General features: G+C 40.8%; 1 protein-coding gene across 3 annotated transcripts in view; it reads left to right on the forward strand.

The window, feature by feature from the left end:
* The window catches only part of SLIT3 (slit guidance ligand 3), a 520,423-nt gene that overhangs the window by 262,704 nt on the left and 238,501 nt on the right, over nt 1–19,218 (forward strand). For all 3 annotated transcript variants that reach the window (XM_061348428.1, XM_061348427.1, XM_061348429.1), the window contains exon 6: nt 2,140–2,211. In XM_061348428.1, the coding sequence (XP_061204412.1) occupies nt 2,140–2,211 (72 nt within the window). The remainder of the gene's footprint in view (nt 1–2,139; nt 2,212–19,218) is intronic.

The following is a 19,218-nucleotide window of genomic DNA, read 5'->3' on the forward strand; positions in this document are numbered from 1 at the left end:
TTTTTTTGCCTGACTGCTAGAGCTGAAAGACAAAGCACAAAGCAAAATGTGAATTAGCCCTTTTAGACCACAATAATATTAGAGGGGAAAAAAAAATACTTGAACTAGTTAATTTTTAAACCTTATTTGAAATAATGCACAATTAAATGCCAGAGAAATGCAACTAAAATGTTTTATTTAATTTCACAATTCTGCTTTGATCACACAGTTGTCCTTTTTGGAGCCCTTTTTGTCCTGCTTTGCATGTTTCTTGCTTTCTGATCTTACTAGTTTTTGCTTTGCTAAGCCTTTTTGTCAGGATTTTACCACTAGCTGTGGCTCTGCTGTGCCTCACTGTCACACCAGAGAGAATCCCTGTCATGAAACTGGTCTTCAACATAAGACTTCCTTCTTACAGGTCTAAAATACACTTGTGAGTGTGTCCGGGTTGCCTGATCATTTGTCCGGGTTGAAGGTCTGCCTTTAAAGAACTAATATTTTGTTGCTGGCAGAAGAAAAGGGAGGTGAAGCAAGGGTCACAGTGTGGATCAGTGTTAAACAAATTGTGGAGGTTGCAAAGAATGTTAATCTGCCTTGAGAAAGAGACTTGTACCCAGCAGCACATTTGTGTTTGCAATAGTCTGAATGGACAATTGTGGCTTCTTTGAGAATTTGGTGTAGACTGCCTGACTGGTATAAATTGAATTAGTCTCATGACAAGGACATAGTCCCCTTTTTTTCTCCGTGTCTGATGGAAAGCAGAAGAAAGCCCAGTGTGACACGTCTTGACCTGCAATGTCAATGTGGGCTTTTGTGACAGGCTCTGATTTCTGGCCTCTCATTTGATAAAGCTAATTTGGTGGAGACTAGAAAGGAGCCTTGCTGCAACACAAAATGTACTTACAGAAAAGAGTATCTGGGGTGAGTACAGATGACAGCCATCCGGTTTAATAGTCATTAGAAAGCCAGAGTTTCTTTTTTTAAGAATGGGGCAAAGTCTTGGGCTTGTATAACGTAGGAAAACAGCCACACCAAGTGATGCACTGTAATGTCCTGTGCCGTGGTGCTACCTTTATTTGTCCTTTTGTCCAGCAATCTCTGTACCTTCCATTTGCTGCATTTATTTCTTATTTTTCTCTCCCACTTTTCTGCTTCCTTTCACGTTCTTGCACTTCTCTGTTCCCCCAGTTTGTACCCCAAACTGGAGTGAAATCACTCCCTCTTTTGCTTGCTGACAGGGCACGAGCAAAGAAATCATTGTGAATGCTGCTTTTCCTTAGCCTGAAATCATTCCAACTTTCTGATTTTGTGTCCATTTCCCTCCCATTCCTGATGCACTCCTTCCTGCCTCCATTGGCACTTGGAGAGGTCTGTGAACTTGAAATATTCCAGGGGAAATATTTATAGTGCATCAAAGGAAAAAGCAACTGAATACAGGCTGTGTAACAGAAAACTGTAGCTTGCAGTGTTGTACCTCATGTTCTACCTGTGCTCACAATGCAGATGTAGTGATTTCAGATGAAATATTTTCAAACGGTTTGAATACTAGAAGGCCATTTTGACTTGCTGCTGTTGTGGGACTTGGAGGGTTTTGTTTGGTTGGTTTTGTTTAGCCAAGGTTAAGAATTGTCCTTCCCAATGAAACAAAGCAGTGGTTTTTTTTCATGCAGTGGATCGAGATCTTTTCACTGTAGATATACAAAGCTCACAAGAGAATGATTGTCATGTTTTTCCTGACTCTTCATTTCACATAAGGGCTGTAATCTGAGCAGGGGCAGCCAGGGGTTTTGCAGTCAGTAAACAAACAGGAGCATGGTGAGAAGATTACATTTCCACTACAGGGTTGCAATTTCAAGGCTTAAGGTTTGGCTGCAGGTACTCTGCCAGTGACTCGTGGCATCGTGCCAGTGTCATGACCACAAGTGATGTTTTCTGGAAGTTCTGTTATTTGTATCACGAATTCTGGTGGTTTCTTTTGGACAGTCGTTTCAGCTTATGCCACGGACCTCTGGAGGAGATAATTGAGAATGTGTGGTGTAACAAATCCAGAAACATCTCCTTTGCCAAGCTTGTGTATGTGCCTTTATTTAGATTTGAGAAATTGGTTCTCTGTTAATACAGTGCTTTTTTTTTTTTTTTTTTTTCTCTTCCCTTATTCAGAGACCTGAGTGAAAACCAGATAAAAGGAATCCCTAGAAAGGCCTTTCGAGGAATCGTTGATGTGAAGAATTTGTAAGTGACAACTTCATTACTAGTTGTAGTGAAAACCATTCTCCATGGGTTACATCTGGCTGTTACTATTTGTTTGAGTACCACATGGTTATTAGCTCTTTGCAACACAAAAGGGAGCTGTAGACCCTGCTGTGTGCAGCAGGTTATCATCAAGGGCCTCACGTGCCTATTTTGGATGCGTGTGCATTGTGCAACACACCTGGGAAAGCTTTGAGCAAAGGAAAAGAGTATCATTAAAGGCTTTTCCACTCCCTGCAGTGCTGCTCTGCAAAATCCACTGAAATCATGGTCCAAGTCTTGATGCAAAATATGCATAAGGAAAGAACTGGTAGAGTTAGAAATCAAATCACTTAGATGAAATTTTATGTCCCATCACTTGGGTGGCAAGTGAGCCTGGCAAAATGTGGCACGCAGTCACAGGTAGCTGTGTGCATACTTTGACAGTTTGTAGTGAAAAGTAAAGTAACTGTAAAGAGTCATTAAAAAGATAAAACCAGCTTTTGCAGTTTGTGCTAATGAATGAGTCTGAACTAGAGATTTTCTGTAACCTACAGTCTGAAATATGTATAGATAACGCCTTCCAGCTCTGCATTTCAGAGCTGCAAGAGGTTCTGACACGTTGCATACCAGAAATGCATTTCTGCGCATACCCATGCACCAACAGGTCATTGGCATTGTTAGAGTCAACACAAGGTGAACTGGAAAAGGAAATATCAGCCCACAAGTTGGCAGCGAGTCAGGATTTCAGAACCACTTCAGAGCCATTAGCATTAGCACTGCGTGACCACACCACACACCTGAAATCTGCTACCCCAACATGTTCCATGTGGTAAGCATAGCAAAAACTGTGTGGATTCTTTTATTGTTTATTTAATAGAAGAATCAGCTTAAAGGAGGCCTAAATAAGAAGCACTTTTCTACAAACACTCTTGAAACATACCTGTGCTCTGTTTTCACTTCTTGCCCCAATGAACAACCTCTTGCATCCAGACTAGATTTTTTTTCCTGCAGTCAGCATGGAAACTGTTAAGGGCAGTCAAGAGGAGTCAGAGCATGACCACATCTTCACCCAAGGGCAAAGCACTATCTTGTACTTTCTTTGGTGATGCTGTGTTGCAGGGAATATCACATCACTGGGGTTTGTACTGCAAAAGACCAAAGCAGGACTTCCCCTAGGCTGGAAAACACAGACACAGGAGCAACACTGTGCTGTGCCACCCTGTGCTCTCTGAGACAGAACATGAAGACTTACAAATGTCCTGTAACACAGCTGTTCTGAAGGCATTCGGTGTACTAAGCCTGTATTTCTTCAGTGGTTTGCTACTTACTTCATTTATATTCAACAAAGGACTTTACCTGTTCAGGTATAAGGGCTTTTTTACCTGAAAATGTCAGCCTAAGAAAAAAAACATCTTAAGAAGCCAATTAAACTCCTCTGAGCCTCTACTCTAATGTTACTCTTCAGTGGAGGAGCATCAGAGGATGTGGAGGAGCATCAGAGGATGTGTGTGAGCAGGTCTGCTTTTTACTACATAGGAAAATACTGTAGAATATAGTTTATAGTGGGAAGAAGTTTCTGTATTTTAGACAGAACTGTTGTTTTTTTATCATGCTAGCATGCACTTTACTTACATTGTATCCTCTACAGGAGTGATAGATCGTGTTTCGTTCAGAAAATCTAACTTCCCAGCTATAACTCAGTATTACTTGCCTCCCTTTGTTTAAAATAGCAAAGTTTGCATTCAGAGTCCATTTCACCTCTGGCGAGCTGTCAGAAAAATCAGTGTTCTTTAATTTATGCACCCAATCTCAGTGCAGAAGGAACCAGGGTCTCACCTTTACATAAGCCAATATCAAGGGATGGATGGAGTGCTTATAGAAGCTCTATAAATGTCGGGTTTTTTACAAAAAGCTGTAACTGTCAAGTTAGGCAATACCCATTCTTTTGCAGTAGACGTCTCAGTATCAAAAGTACTTCCCTGTAGCGACTGTTGCTGTCTTCAGGAATACTGAAATTATCACAGAATCATAGAATAGTTCTGGTTGGAAATGACCTCTGGAGGTCACCTAGTCCAGCCTCTGGCTCAGCAGCAGCACAGAGCTTAGTGTCTAGTGAATAGATTTGCTGATGGGAGCCTCAAGTACTGATTGTTTAGATAAACATCAGAAGGAGATGTTTCACTCAGATCTATAGCCATTCGTTATGAGCAATGGGTGAACTGTGTGCCCAGGGTGAGTCATTGGCTCAGGTGACTTGCTTCCAGACACAGACTAGGGGCCTATGAGTTGCTGAGAAAAATGTGACAAATCTTGAGCCAACTTGCTGCTGGAAGCACATTAAAATGTCTGCAGCAGTAGCTATAGGGGTGTGATACAAGTTGAACCAAGTTCATGTTTAAAGCTCTTAAAGCTTTAAGCAGTAAGCTTAAACTTGCCAATTCCCATTCTCAGTCTAGACTTGGCAGCCAAATTGCTCCCTTCTGAGTCACAGAAATGACCATGCCAACAGGCACGAGTGTTGAAGCACCTAGAGGAGGAGGATGAGTCTCTGCCTGTCAGTACATTCAGCTGCTCCAGCACCTGCAGTGCCAGTCGCCTGGTGACTCTGACACATGTGCTAACATGAGAGCAGCAGGGTTGGCCGTTTCTATGGTTATCACTTTGCAGATTTATTGTGGTGTCTCAGAGCTCTTTCACCATCTAAAGCATGTTTTTGAGGGATTCTGGAGACTTTTAGACAGAAGATATGGAGTCACATATTCTCCCACACACCCCAATCATTTCCAGATATCTTTAAAATTCATATGGGGACAGGGTGGAATGGAATTGTCTGTCTTCATACCTTGACATATAACATGGTTACATATTCTTCTAGTTTCTATATAAAGTGTCCAAATGTTCTGAGAAAAATAACAACTCTAGATATTATAATAGGGACACAGCAAGTGCTAGAACATGCAAAAGTCTCCAGAATGATGCTGGCATTAACAGCAGCTTGGAAAGTTTCCCTCAGGGAAAAAACAAGCAGTTGATGCAATAGTCCAAGCTAGGCCATGAATGTCTTTTGGATGCAGCCTATGAAATGCGCAGCCTAAGGGCTCAGTGTAAATTCCAGTGGGTGCCATTTGAAAACCCTGGGAGCATTGCCCTCTCACAGTAACCAGCTCAATGTGGCAGCTCTGTCCAGGTGACATGTACTGGTGGAAAACAAATCCAGAACTGAAGAGGTGCTGAGGTGCTCCTGCATGTGCCAAGCCGGGGAGCCTTTGGTGGTGTCCCTCAAGCACCAGGGCTGCAGCAGTGCCTTGGTATGGAGAAAATCTTGGTCACTGAAAAAAAAGAAATATTAAGATAGGAAAGAAAGAAGTGCTATAAAAAGCAATTTCCCACCATGCTTTTTTTGTTTGTTTGTTTGTTTTAAATGGTAAAATCTTTCTATCTTTTGTCCTTCCTTTAGCAAAGCAGCGAGCCCAGGAAGATGGGCTTGCATAAGGGTTGTGTTAGAAGGAAGAGGTTGTAAATGTCAGGGAGGCCAGTGCTTTTGCAGAGGACAAACCTGGAGCAGAGGCTGGCAAGGTGAGGTTTCAAAGCTCCCAAGTGAGGGAAATTTTGTTATGTGAATTATTTTTGTATGAAGTGTTTTCTGCTGTTTGACTATAAAATCAAAGAAAGAACCTGCACACAAAGAGTGAGTTAGGAAGTCTATTTATAACTAAAATATAGAAATGATTATACAGCTTTTAGGAAACATTGTTAGCATATAATGTCCATTAGGAATAATGAACTTATATGGGAATTTGGTGTAAACTGACACTTTGAACGTATTGTAGAATAGATGCAGAAATACTGCTCAGGATGCCTAAAAGAGTTGAACAAGAAAGGGCAGGCGAGGGCCAGCTTGCAGTACACACCTGTATTCAATTTCTGTTACTTATTACTCAGAGAACAGGAAATGTTTTTTGCAGGAATCTAGCCCCAAGTAAGCACATTCATTTCAGGAATTAAAGTCTATGGATTTGGGTCTTGTTGAGCTTTTGGCTAATTCAGCACTGTCAGCCCTGGCCTTCCATCATCAAAATATATAGGGCTGCTTCTTGGATTTCTGCACGTTTGCCCTGCTTGTATCACATCTTGGCATTCAAATGAATGTTTCCCTGATGAGGCATTCCTGCAGTTCCTGTTGGATTAGCCAGATTCCCAGATAGGAACATGCAAAGGCTGACTCACATCAAGACCCTATAACAGCGGCAACCATTCTTTCAAAGTGTTGCTTGTGGTTATTGGCAGTATGCTCCTAGCTATTCCTCTCCCTGTTCTCTCTTCAGGACTGTGAAGCCTGACCATAACCAGCCCAGCTTCATGGGGGTCACAAAGCATTGTGGGTATGTGATTCTTAGAGGTATGCTTGTTGTGTCTGCAGGGATCATTTCCCCATAAGAAATGCAAAGGGCAGATTTCAAAGTATTACCCTTCTGGCAAGTTGCTGCCTTGTGTCCTTTTACCATCTCTTGACAGTTTATTCCTTTGCCTTGCAGCATTGCAGTAAGGAAAATCAATAGCCCAAGACTTACCACCAAGCAGAAACTGAAATGGTCAGATTTTGGTTGTTGTTTCTCTCAGCCTTTACTCCTTTGTCACCCATTCCCATCTTGCACCTTTCAGACTGAAGGAAAGCTACTTCTGTAAGCAGTGAGGGTGTAAATGTACATCTTGCATATATCAGAGTACACAGATTGGTGTTGGTGTCTGTGTCAGTGCAGCATCTGTGATCCCCATCCAGGAGCATGTGCTGGTGGCAGGGCTGGGTGTTAAGAACTGGCCTGTGTCCATACTGTAGGGTTCACATGCTGCTCTTTGACATCAACATCTCTCAGCCAAGGAAACTGAATAATTCCCTGAAAGGAAACCATGAATATGCGTGCAGTGCACAGGAGAGCAGAGGGGCAGATGACCAAACAGTGTGGACACCCTGTTTGAGCCCCACATTGAGCTAGAGCCATGTGAAATCACAGTTACTGCTTTTTCTGTGGGAAGTTGCTGCCATTCCTTGCTCTTGATTCACTGGAACTCACTTCTGTGTGTATTCGGCTTCTGCCTTTTTCTTTTTGGAGGCTTTGCCTGTAAGAGAGAATTCTGTAGTGCTGGGATTCAGAAAAAACCCACGAGTTAACAGGTTCATCTGTCATGATAATACAGGCTCATTGCATTTCTGTCTAAATATTTCTCAGTGGCACATAAGATAATAGCTCATATTACTAGACCTGCAAGCTGCTTTTCTGGCGTCCTGGGGCCACTTAGGAAATTGTGGGTAATATCCTTCTTTATAGCCCTAAAGATTTATTTGGAGGAAGAAAGTAAGCATTTAGATGGTTTTAAAAAATGCAGCACATATGTAACATTTAACACTTCTGGAAGTCAGTACACATTTATTTTCCTAGTGGCTGCATTACCAATGCAATGTAAAAAATCAGAGCTCTGCAAGTACTGTAAAATGGTTTTGTGACTATTAGTTTGAGTTTCTTATTTGTGAAATGGCTTTTCTTGGAAGATATTTACTTTTTCTGCATGCAGCTACTATTAGCATCAATCCAGGTGACTTTTTCAAAAATTACACATCCAGATTGCACATTCAGGTTGTGGAAAAAGCTGAATTTGCTCTTTACATTGAGAAGTCTTTTACATTCACCTACACAAAATACCAAATTGTCCATGTTTTATCCATCATCACCAACGCTGCAGAGCGTATTTGTAATTTTTGCCATTCAGCCATAGAATTGAAATAATTAAACAGACCTGCCAAGTTAAAATAATGAACAAACCCAAGGAAATAATGATTGATTTGTGTGTAGCCATTTCACTGGCAGAAAGCAAGTGATGGTGAATTATTTGCCGTACAGAAATATGCAGTATATCTTAATGAAATGTTGCCTAGAAAACTTAACTCTTTGTTGCTGGGTTCTCTAGGGAAAGTCTTATCCTGAGCCCTCTGAAATTCCTGGCCTTAGTTTCTTGACTATTGTGCACAGTATTCAGTGTTAGTGTTGCAGTCAGTGGTAAAATAAAACAAAAGGAGGAAGATAAGTATTTGGCCAGATTTTCCACTTGTTTGGTGTAAAATCTGGCATAAGTCTACTGAAATCAGTGGTTGGCCTCAAATAAAAGCAGAGGAGAATTGATTATCACATCCTGGCTTGTGTATTTGCTTATGTGCCTTTCAATAGGCTGAACAACGTGTGTCTGTATTTGATGATGTGCATGAAAGGCACAGTATGTTTTAACTACAAATGCATGAACATTTAAAGGAAGGATATATTTCTATTACAGAACAGATTTCAGGTTGCTTTGATCTCAGCTGGTATTTGTGAGTGTTTTCAGAGCTGGCAAACAGGGCAGAGGTAGTGAAACAGCTATTTGGAAATCCTTGTTAGACAAGTCTTTTGCATTCTTTAGGGTGTGAAAAGATTGCGTTATTCCAGCCTTAAGGGTTTGCGAGTCATTTTCCTTCTCCTTATTTGTAAATTCACACTGCTCAAAATGTATTCCAACAGTGTTTTCCTTTCTGTGTCCTAAAATTGGTATTCATTGTGGTAGTGACCATAATGAATTCAAGAGAGATCTCTGTGGCCATCACATTTGATTTCCTAGAAATTCCATTGTAATGCAGCATTATTATAACATTAAAATAACACGTTACCAACTTGCTGCCTTCCATGGAGAAACATCACCTGCAGCATAAGTTAATTTTATGAATATATTAGGTTGAGTTGTTGCCATCTGTTCTCCCCCTTCGAATAAATGCAGAAAGCACAGATTTCACAATTAACTCATTAAGAAGACATGATTGATTGAAATGCACATGCATGTTCCCTGCACAGTGCAGAATGCTGGGTGAGATTTACGTAACTAACCGAGGAGCGGCCGAGTGCTGGCAGTGGGCAGTTTGTGAAACAGCAATGTGTATTTCTTCACACCTTCAGCTGGCCTCAGACACAGGGCTAGCGGCAGGTGACACAGAAGCTGTTCACTTCATTTGCCTCCTAAGAGTCATGGCCCACCTTTGTAGGGACTGACTGGCTCTGGATCACGGCTTGGCTTGGGAACTGCTGCTGGCTATCCTACCTGAGGACAGGTTGGCATATATTATCATTATCCTTCACTTTTCTGTCTTCCAGTTCCGAATCACTAACCTTTATTATTTACCTTTCCTGATCTTTAGAAATATCTGCTTTTGTCTATCTTACAGTGAGATAAAAAAAGCAGAGAAAAAAGCAAGGAAACCTAAATGCTGTGTAGCCATGTCAGGGACATCATAGCTGCTACCACATCCTTTTCAGCAGTCTTCTCTCTGCCTACAATGACTAGGCCCAGCCTTCTTGTCTGTACTTGTGCAGCAGTGGCAATGCATCCATCTGTACTGCCTGCTGGTCTGTAGCAGTGTCTTGTGCACAAGGGTGCATGTCCTGCAGTGTGGAATGCTGTCCCTACATCCCTTCCCTCACACAACAGCCTCATGCAGGATGGCTGAGGGTGAGCAAAGTGTCTTGAATAAGGAGTTAATTCTGCTTTTCTCTAGAACATGGTACACACAGGCAGTGCCCTGTGAGAATAGCTGTGCTCTCCACCAGTTTGTCATGACTGTCAGGAAATATTGTGGTTTTCAGTGACATTACAATCCTGAAACCTTTGCATGTATCTCTTTTAATATCATAAGAATAGTCATTATTCAAAATGACCTTCTCAGGAAGATAGTTTTGTGGGGTTTTTGCATTGTCCACTGATGTAAAAGATGCTGGTTCAGCAGAAACCTTGCCAGCTAGTGAGCTCATTTCAGTCTTGATAGCTCATTCTTGCAAATGCTCAGCAGTAGTGTTATGTCATCTCTTCACGTGGTGAGCTGCATGGTTTGGTCCCAACCTGCACGATATTCTTGTATTTTATAAGAGTTGCTAAAAGGAATGATAATTCCTGGCTTTATTCCTGAACAACCTGGGATGGTCCCAAATGCATCAGGGAGCAATGGCAGAAACATGTGCAGACTGATAACCTGTAAATTCTGCAGCACACATGATAAATACTGGAAAACTCCAGAGCCATTTCACGAGGCCTTTAAACATATGTCATATTTGGGAGTGTGATCAGACTATACTTGCATTTTTAAAACAGGTTTTGTTTTATGTAATCCCCTTTCCCATGTCCCTTGCACATAAATAAAACACCAGGTGGACTAATCAGCACAGAATGATCTTAAATCTGTTGGATGTGCTACGCTACCCCTAGTACTTCACTTGAGATGGATTTTACAGATTGAAAATGCACTGCTGATTTATTTTATTTTTCATTTTAAATGAAAGCAGCTGCATTAAGTAGAGGGGATGTGTGCTCTGTTCTCCTGTCCACTTGCATTGCAGGAAGGATTTGTTTCCTGGATGCCCATGGTTGTGGGCTCAGCTAGCCACAAGGGATCTGTCACTGACAACTCATTAAAAGCTGAACCATCACTCCTGAGAAACAGATTTCCTCACTGTAAAGGTTGCTTTCCCCTGAGTAAAATGTCAGATAAAGAAAAGCTGAAATACCTCCCTGGTGTGTTTTACCTATGAAATACAGCTACATAAGGATAGAAGTATTTAGTATGGGAGGATGTATGTTGGGTGGCATTTAGTATGGTGGAATTGAATATTTTTAAAGTTTTCATTTTTCTGAAAAAAGCTGATGACCTCCATAATAAGCTTATGCCTAATTTTGATTTACCACATTTCTGTATTCAGTATGTCCACCATAATATATATTGTTTTCAATATCAATTTGGGCGCAAACCATTGATTTTAAAATACTACTTATAGGTGTAAGGCAAGCATAAATACCAGTTGTTTTTCTTTTTCTGGAAATGTATTCAAGGATCATTTAAAGTCTGCACTTCCTGTGTTCATCTGGTAAAATCCTAATGCTGATGACAAGAAAGATGAAGTGGACCATGTAGGCCTAAGTTGTCCTTTCCATCTCCTTCAAATTCTGTTCTGATCTGCCCTATGCTTTGTATTTTGCATAATGTATTGCCTGATCCTGCCTAAAAGGGCTGCTTCTATAGCTGCTAGTAATGGAACTTGGTCATCAGTGGGGGTTTGAAGAGTGACATGATGTGCTGCCTCCCATCAGGAAGATCAGCCTATCTGACAGAGCCATGTGAACCATTTGCAGTGGAGTTCAGCATTTGGGTGTGAGAACCCCAGGCTTGAGGGTCACTTTTAAAACTTGCAGTGAATTTTCTGTTTGATGAGTGAAAAATATTTGAAAACTCATTTTGGGGCACCTGGGGAGTTAAGTTGTGTGTAGTTCACTTGTCTGCGTGTGACACTGGTGTAAATTTTAACACAAGCCCATAAGCTCCATGTGCAGAGCTTGACAAAGAAGAACCTCACCCACAAGTCTGAATGGGATCTCTTATCTGGGGTTTGAAACCTGCTACAACAAGTCGTGGTGACAACTGATATTCCCAGAGATTACTTATCTGCTTGCTTTTTCCTCTGAGCTCTCGCTCGGTGCTTTCTGGGCTCATTATTCTTTTATCGTAATAAAGCCAAGATAAATTCTGATGCAGCACCCGTGGTGCAGCGCTGCTGTTGGATGGAGAGTAATGAATAGCAGATTTGGCCCTTTTCTGGTTTAATAGTCTTACAAAAGTCTCCTTGACAGAAACAAACTCCAGAAAACAGCATGATTTAAAAACAGGCCCTGTGGTATTCTTACAGTCCTTTTGATATGAAACTTGATTAAAATGGGATATGACAGCAGTTGAAAAAGTATGAAAATCAAATTTTCTTCATTATGTACTTTTTTAGGCTAACCTATGCTTACAGTTTATCATTGTATAATTTATGCTGTCTTTGTGCCATAGCTTAATTTTGAATACATTTGTTGAAGATTTCCTGTAGCATTCATCTGTGATTGTCAAAAGGAACTTTCATTCTAAAAAAAAGATAGTGCTGGTTTTAATTATAATTCTCAATAGCTTCATAACCACTGTGAACTCTGAATTTACGTCATTTTTATGATAGCCACACCATTCCAGGCTTATTGATTTTGTCATTTGCTTCATTACATTTAATGCAAACCTTTTGTATGGAATTATTCCGGCGCTGTGCTGGGCATGGAGAGGTCAGCCTAGGCAGTCTCTAGCCAAAACAGCATAGCAGTATCATTCTAGTGCAGACTCCATGAATAAATGGAGGTTGTAAATACCATCCACCAGCAGAATAAAGTTTGCTTTCTCCTCTTGACCTTTCCAGCTGGACAAAGTTAAAACCATAGCTTGAGCTGTCTGTTTTGTTGTTCTTCCCCCTCTCCCCATGTTTCAGCTTGGCTCTGCAGTCAGTGCAGCACATGTCTTAGCCAGGGAGAAAACAGGGTCTTTTGGCACAAGAGCAGTGCCAGCTCATTCAGTGGCAGTGCCACACTTTGCAGGTCCAGCAGGACCAGTTCCGTGCCAAATGGAGAGGAATCTGCAGGGAGTGCTTTTGGCTTTTGAGGCTGAGATCCTGTGGGTCTCTGGAGTGTCCAGTTGTTTTCCCATCTCACTGGGATGCGATTTTGATATTGCATTTTGTAAATGGGCAAGAGTGTTCCTGGATTTATTTTACCTTTTAAGGTGAATAAAACCTCCTTGGTTCTTGCTTAATACTGCATCACTTTTTCTGGGTAACACAATTACTATTTTTAATCTAAGCCTGTTAAAAAAAGTGATGAAAACACTAGTGCAAACAAGGTAAGTAAATGGATTCTTGTTTTCTCCAATTACTTAGGCTCAGAAATTCATTTCAGTAATTGACTGGGGGAATAGATTTCCTGCACTGCTCTTCCTTGACCACAGAATAAGATGAATGTCCCCCTTCCTGACCCCACCTCAGCAAGGCTGCTGCATGGCCATTGTCAGTCCTCATCTCATCTGCAGCTTTCTGTGCCAGAGCAGAACAAGGACTATGACTACAAAGCCTGTGTAGTTTGTTGCCACATTTAGAGCACTTTTCAGGAGTGATTATGGTTCTCATTCAGTGATGCTGTCTGTTACAGGGCTTCACTATCTTGCAATTGGGTGGCTCCAGGAGATAAAGTGTCTATAGCAAAATGAAGCCACCTGTATTACAGTTCAATCCAAAATTGTTACGCCTTGAAAGGCAGACATTTTTGGAGGGAAAAAAAAGAATTAAACTCTAATGGTATGGTTGTGTTTTACAGTCTTTTCATCATAAATTGGTTTTATATGAACATATGTTCACTGTATTTATACATCAAGGGATATTATGCAGTCTTTTTAAACAGCTAAATTGCTGCTTCATTTGAAAATGTCCTCACAAGCAGCTCAGCTCATGTAAATCCTACGTAGATATTAAGATCATTTTATTTTAAAAAATCGTGTTTGTGCTTGGATCTGCAATGTTTTCTTCCAATGTAAAATATGGATCTAACTCTAAGTAGAGCACAGAGGGAATCCTCAGACATGCAAATATCTGTTAGGAGATGGGTAGAATCAGTGCAAAGTTGATTGTCTAGGTGTAAATCTGAGAATGGCTTTAGTAAAGTAGCTTTCAGGTAGGCAAGAATAAAACCCCTCTTGTTTAAGACCAGATGACACAGGGCAAATGCAAGAGAGCAGCACTGGAAAGGGCTCCTAGATGATGGTCTCATTTGTACAACTGATTTCTGCTACAGAATATAATTTTCCTCCACCTTTTTCCTATGAAAACCCTGTGAGATCTAATTTTGCTTTTCTTTACCCTTTGGTGGTCCCATAAATGTCAAAGAAACAAATGAGAGCATTCTGTCTTCATGTGGAAATAACCTCTGCTCCAGTCTGTTGTGGATTTTTTAACGCTCTTTTTGGAGTTGTTTTTCCAAATCATTGAACAGTAGTGCAGTAACACTGTGAGAATATGCATACGCAGCTTGTCCAATGTGCCAACTTCACACTTAAAATCTTTCTTTCATTCACTTGTTTTACTATGGCAAGTGAAGATTTACTTGCTCTGTTGAAGGAACATGAGCCTTTCTAGAAGGATTAGTGTATTTCCCTATATAATTCTGCCTCAATACCCTGACGATAAGAAGCTGCTTAAAAGGCAGTCAATAATAGGATATAGAATGATGCTTCTCAAACAACCACCAAACCCTAGAATTTCACTCATTTAAACAGATGAGCTAACAAGCTATATAAAAATGTGTCATGGTGCACAGGTTTTCTTCAGGCTAATATTTTTCATTAAGATCCTATAAGCATTTCTTGCTGCATATCCAGGAACACAATGTACAAATCACTGCACCCAAGTCACTACCTTTCAGTGCATTATTCTTTTTCATACACATTAAAAATTGCTTGTTATGATGTGTGGTGGGAAATGCATCTTTCTGGTGTGAAAATCAGCTTTAGAAATGAGATTGTTTTCTTTTTTTTCTTCTTCTTCCTTCTACTTTCTTTTGTGACCTTTCAGTAGCCCTGTCCATGAATTTCACCCTTGAACCTGCTTTATTTTGTATTGAATTGATACACTTAATCTCAGGTCATATACAGCATCAGGTATTGATTAGGTCCTGCTTTTAAGCCCAGTCTTAGAAGGAAGGTAACTGCTGCAAGGAGATCAAGTGGCTTGCCTGAAATGATTCACTGGAGAAGGGGGCTTGCAGTTATGTGGACTGGTTTGATGGGGGGTTGTTGTTGGTGGTGGGCTGGTTTTTAGCTTTCGGCCTTCGGTTCACTTTGCTTTTCAAAGACGTGAAGCTCTCACTGCTTGTGGAGCAGCTGGAAAGCATCATTAAGGGTTAATGTGCAGGCTGGGAGATAGCAGCAATCTCTTGCCAGTAAGTTAGGCAAGCAGCACTCTCAGGAGGATGACTGAGAAGGATGAGAGGAATGTCTGGGAAGCCAGTTGTGCAGGTATCCTCTTTACCTACTTACAAAAGATTTGTTGCTTTGATTGCAAGAAAGAAAACTTTGGGGCAAGGCTTTTCTGTGGCCATTCAATTTCAGTGCTGTCACAGTTCAGTATGAATTAGATGGTTGATATTTTGGTTAAAGGGTCAGGCAAGGTAACTGCTATGCTCTTTTGATCCCAACTTGCTGCCTAATCCTGATGGGGAGTAAAAGTTCTCTTGCACATGACTGCCTTTTTGTTAAAACAGTCCTGGCAGAGGAAGCAGCTGCCTCTTCCAGGAACACATTTATGGACTAATGTCAGGAAAAAATACTAATTAAAAATATCACCTAGCAAGGAAATTTCAAATTATATGGGTTAAGTTAACTTGTAAGATTCTTTGTTAATGATTTCAATTTTGTCAGGCTTGTAGAATCATTATTCAGTGGCTGCTAAGTAAATGTGAAGGAACAGTTCAGACATGTAATCATTGATATTTAAGAAATCACCAGTTAATTTCAGAATGAAATTCTTCTTAAAACAAAAACTTCGCAATTTGTGGAGAAAAATCTTGAAGATATAAATTCTAGGAAATTATGTATATACACTGCCTGTGCAATATTTCTTGTTGATGTTAGATGAAAGGTGTAAATTTAGTTAATAATACCAACAATATTTCTAATGGTAAGCCATCTTCCACTTATATTTTTTTTTCTTTTTAAATTGGGATGGAGTTGTTTTGTGATGCTGTTTTCGCCAGTTTTAAATGGAATATTTCACATTTCTGTTCACTGGAAGTCCTGCATTTATAGATAAATACAGGCTTTTGAGTAACCTTACTCAAGTCTCCTGCAAGGTGGAATGAAGCCCTTTAAGGGTGATCTATTGTCCTGTTTTCTGCAGTGTGTGTTGTCTTGGAGGTTATGGTTGTCCCTTGGTGTGAAGCTTTCTAAACTGTGAAGTTCCATATCCTGGGTCAAGTTATTCCTTGTCCAGCAGTTAATCTCTCCGAGTGAACGGCAGTCCAGAAGGTAAACTGCAAGACAGACTTCGGCACCTGTTAGGCTGCTTTTAAGTTCTACCCAAGATCTAAGCTTACATGAGAGTCTCAGAAACCAATAATAGGGGGTTTGATGATATTTTTACTTTAAAGTACTGCCGTTCAGTAAAACATGAGTGCTGCTACACACGCTTCACCTGTATCTTTATAAACATGACAGTAGTAACATTACCAGTGACTGCCCATCGCAGTGAGTAGTGTTCAGCGCTTTGTGTATAAACTCTCCCTGTTCTATGTTCCGTGTTGGTGCTTTGCATGTCCTGAGGCCAGGGAAGCCTATTTGAATTTAGAAATGATGCAGGTTAGTGGAACTGGAAGTGCTGGGTTCAGTTCCTGCAGTGCTGTAAAACCTCACTGTGCTGCTGACAGACAGGTACCCACGGGAGGAGGAGTATATACATTAACAGTAAGGGACTGCAGTACTACAGCAGTCACATAAATGCCTAAAATAGATGGATGACACTTTCTTTTATGAATTAAAAGAAATAGACCTATGCTTTCATGTAGGTGGGAACACATCCCCCCCCCAATGAATATGCAGAAGAGTTATCACATATGCTCTGTGCCCTGTTCCTGCAGGAAGCATGGCAGTGCCACACTGCTTCACTAAAACATTGTTCACCAAGTTAAAGATCTGCTAACAAAAACTGAATGTGGTGGTCCAAACATATTGGATGCTTATGGTTCATAGGGGTGTTCAAATAGGAGCATTTGTGCAGAGTGCTTGTAAACATAAATCTGCAGGATGGATTGCTGTCCTTACCCCGGGTGATAAATATTTCACGCATAACATGAATTTGGCTGGCTTGAAAACAATCAAACAAAATGGCTTTTTTGTCATCATCTGTGATCTGATTTGCTGTGTATTACCATAGCACTTCTCAAAGTATTTAAGAATTGGTCCCCAGAGAACAAAAAACAACATTAATTTTGGTTCCCATTTGGTATATCAGGTCCTTTGTTTGCTTTCCTTTCCTGCAGTTCTCTCTTGGTTATTCTTTCCTAACCGTCCTTGTTCGAAAGATGACCTGTTAAGTGTTTTGAGCTTTCATTTGTTATGTGCAGGCACTTCATTGACAGTGTAGGTGTGTTTTGCAAGTGTTCCAGACGTAGTGGAGACTTGGGCAAAAGAGTGGATGGCGAAGGAGAACACAAGTCACATAGTTTGTGTGATGACATCTTCATGAAAGATGTCGTAGGATGATTGAGTATGGACAACTTCTGGAGGAAGAAGAATAGATCTTCAAATCCATGTGTAACTGTCAGAAAACCATTTCATGTCTATGAGTGGACTTCAGCATGATAATGAGAAGTCGCCTTTAGACAGACTTGCTCAGGACTCTTGCACAAGGCTCTAAATACACACAGAAATGAGATTTCCTCCCCTGTGGCCCTCACCATGTAGCAGACAGGACAAAGCAATACTTACAGCACTGAAATGCAAGGTTTCAAGTTTGGAGAAGGCTGTTTGGTGGAAGTGCAGAAGTTAAAGCTAAGTGCGTACAGTGTATGGCCCAGAGCAGCCTCCAGGCAATGGTCTCCATTCTGCAGTTGCTCACATCTTACCTCCTTCCAGCGTGAAATGATCTCCTGATGTTTTGGGGTGCCTGTGACAAAGGTGCTTTCACATCACTAGTCTCCTAGTCCCCGGTGAGCTAGTGACCCAACACCCCCTCAGGCCTGAAGTCACGCTCAGACAGTGCTTCCCTGATTCGGGAGCACTGGTTTCTTTTTTACAGTCTGTTTCATGAGAATACCCCACTTTGTGACAGTAATAAACCAACAGATTTTAGCGCTTATTTCAACCCTTTACCAGTCTTCTCAGAGTAACAAGAATGGTATTTGCTTACTCGTATATGAGTAAGCAAATGCACTTATGTATCTCCATAAGTTACATATGCAAGCACAGATTGCCCAGAGAAGGACAGAGTACTATTTTTATGAACATAGTACAAATGTAAATAAATACATCAAAGTGCACAGCGAGAACCCACCCGTTCATTAAAGTTGTAGCATAAGCTGGTAATGCAAAAACCCTAAGCACACCTTATGTTAACCTATTTGTTTGAAATCACGTAGGAGAACAAGCAAATTTGAGTCAATGAAGTACAGAGTCACACCATAAGAAGGAATTCTAGTGGGAATTTGGATGTTGAATTTGAATTCATTGCCTTGAGTAGTGAGAATGAAGTTTGAGGTAAATGCCTTAAGAGCTCAGAAGCTTCAGGCTGAATTCTAATGTCTCTCTTTCACCCTTAGCTCCAACTCGTCTAAACCTGCCCATATGCTTACCTAGTATTGATTAAAGTCAACCACAGATCTGACTTGCAAAATGAGATATGATGGTAAGAAGTGACAATTACAAAGACTCTTAAAAACTGAGGATCAGAACATTGCATGTGCATTGAAACAACCACAGGAAAACAAATTTCAGATGTCTTTATAGTATCCATTGCTGGCCTTGGTTTATATCAGTAATAGGGCTACAGCCTAAGGAGCATAGTTACATGATGTACCTGGGTCTGCTGCTCGTTTTCAGTAGGCCCGAGAAGTCACATACCTGCAAAGCAGAGATATGTGTAATCAGAATGAGGAGCTGGAATCTGGAGCTGCATGTGGACCTCAGCCATTTAGGAGCATTTGCATGTTAAAACCAAAATCCCTGCCTTTGATAGTGCCCAGACAGGTAGGCAGTGAATAAGACAAAGCTGTAGTGAAGTCAAATGGCTTCTTATCTTACAAGAATTGAAAACACTAATTTTTCATTGCTTTTGTCAACGGCCAAATTTACAGTGGAAATTACTAGAATACTTTAAATTTCATGTCTCAAAGGCAAATTGCTGTTGCTTGATGAGTAGAAAAGGGGCAAAACCAACAAAAAAAAACCTGGAAGCAGCCCCCACCACACCTTTCATCATCTGGAGTGCCATGCATTCATCCTAAAATCTGAGCTGTATTCAAATGCAATGGTCTGCTTTTTGGAACCCTGTAGAGAAGTCGCAGAGCCTGTGCTAAGCAGGATCAGCCCTGGAAGCCCATATCAGG

Source organism: Neopsephotus bourkii, unplaced genomic scaffold (genome assembly GCF_033783945.1).
Source record: "Neopsephotus bourkii isolate Nb327-2 ecotype Australia unplaced genomic scaffold, CSIRO-AGI_Nbou_v1 NB_357, whole genome shotgun sequence".
In the NCBI taxonomy this organism is placed as follows: domain Eukaryota; kingdom Metazoa; phylum Chordata; class Aves; order Psittaciformes; family Psittacidae; genus Neopsephotus; species Neopsephotus bourkii.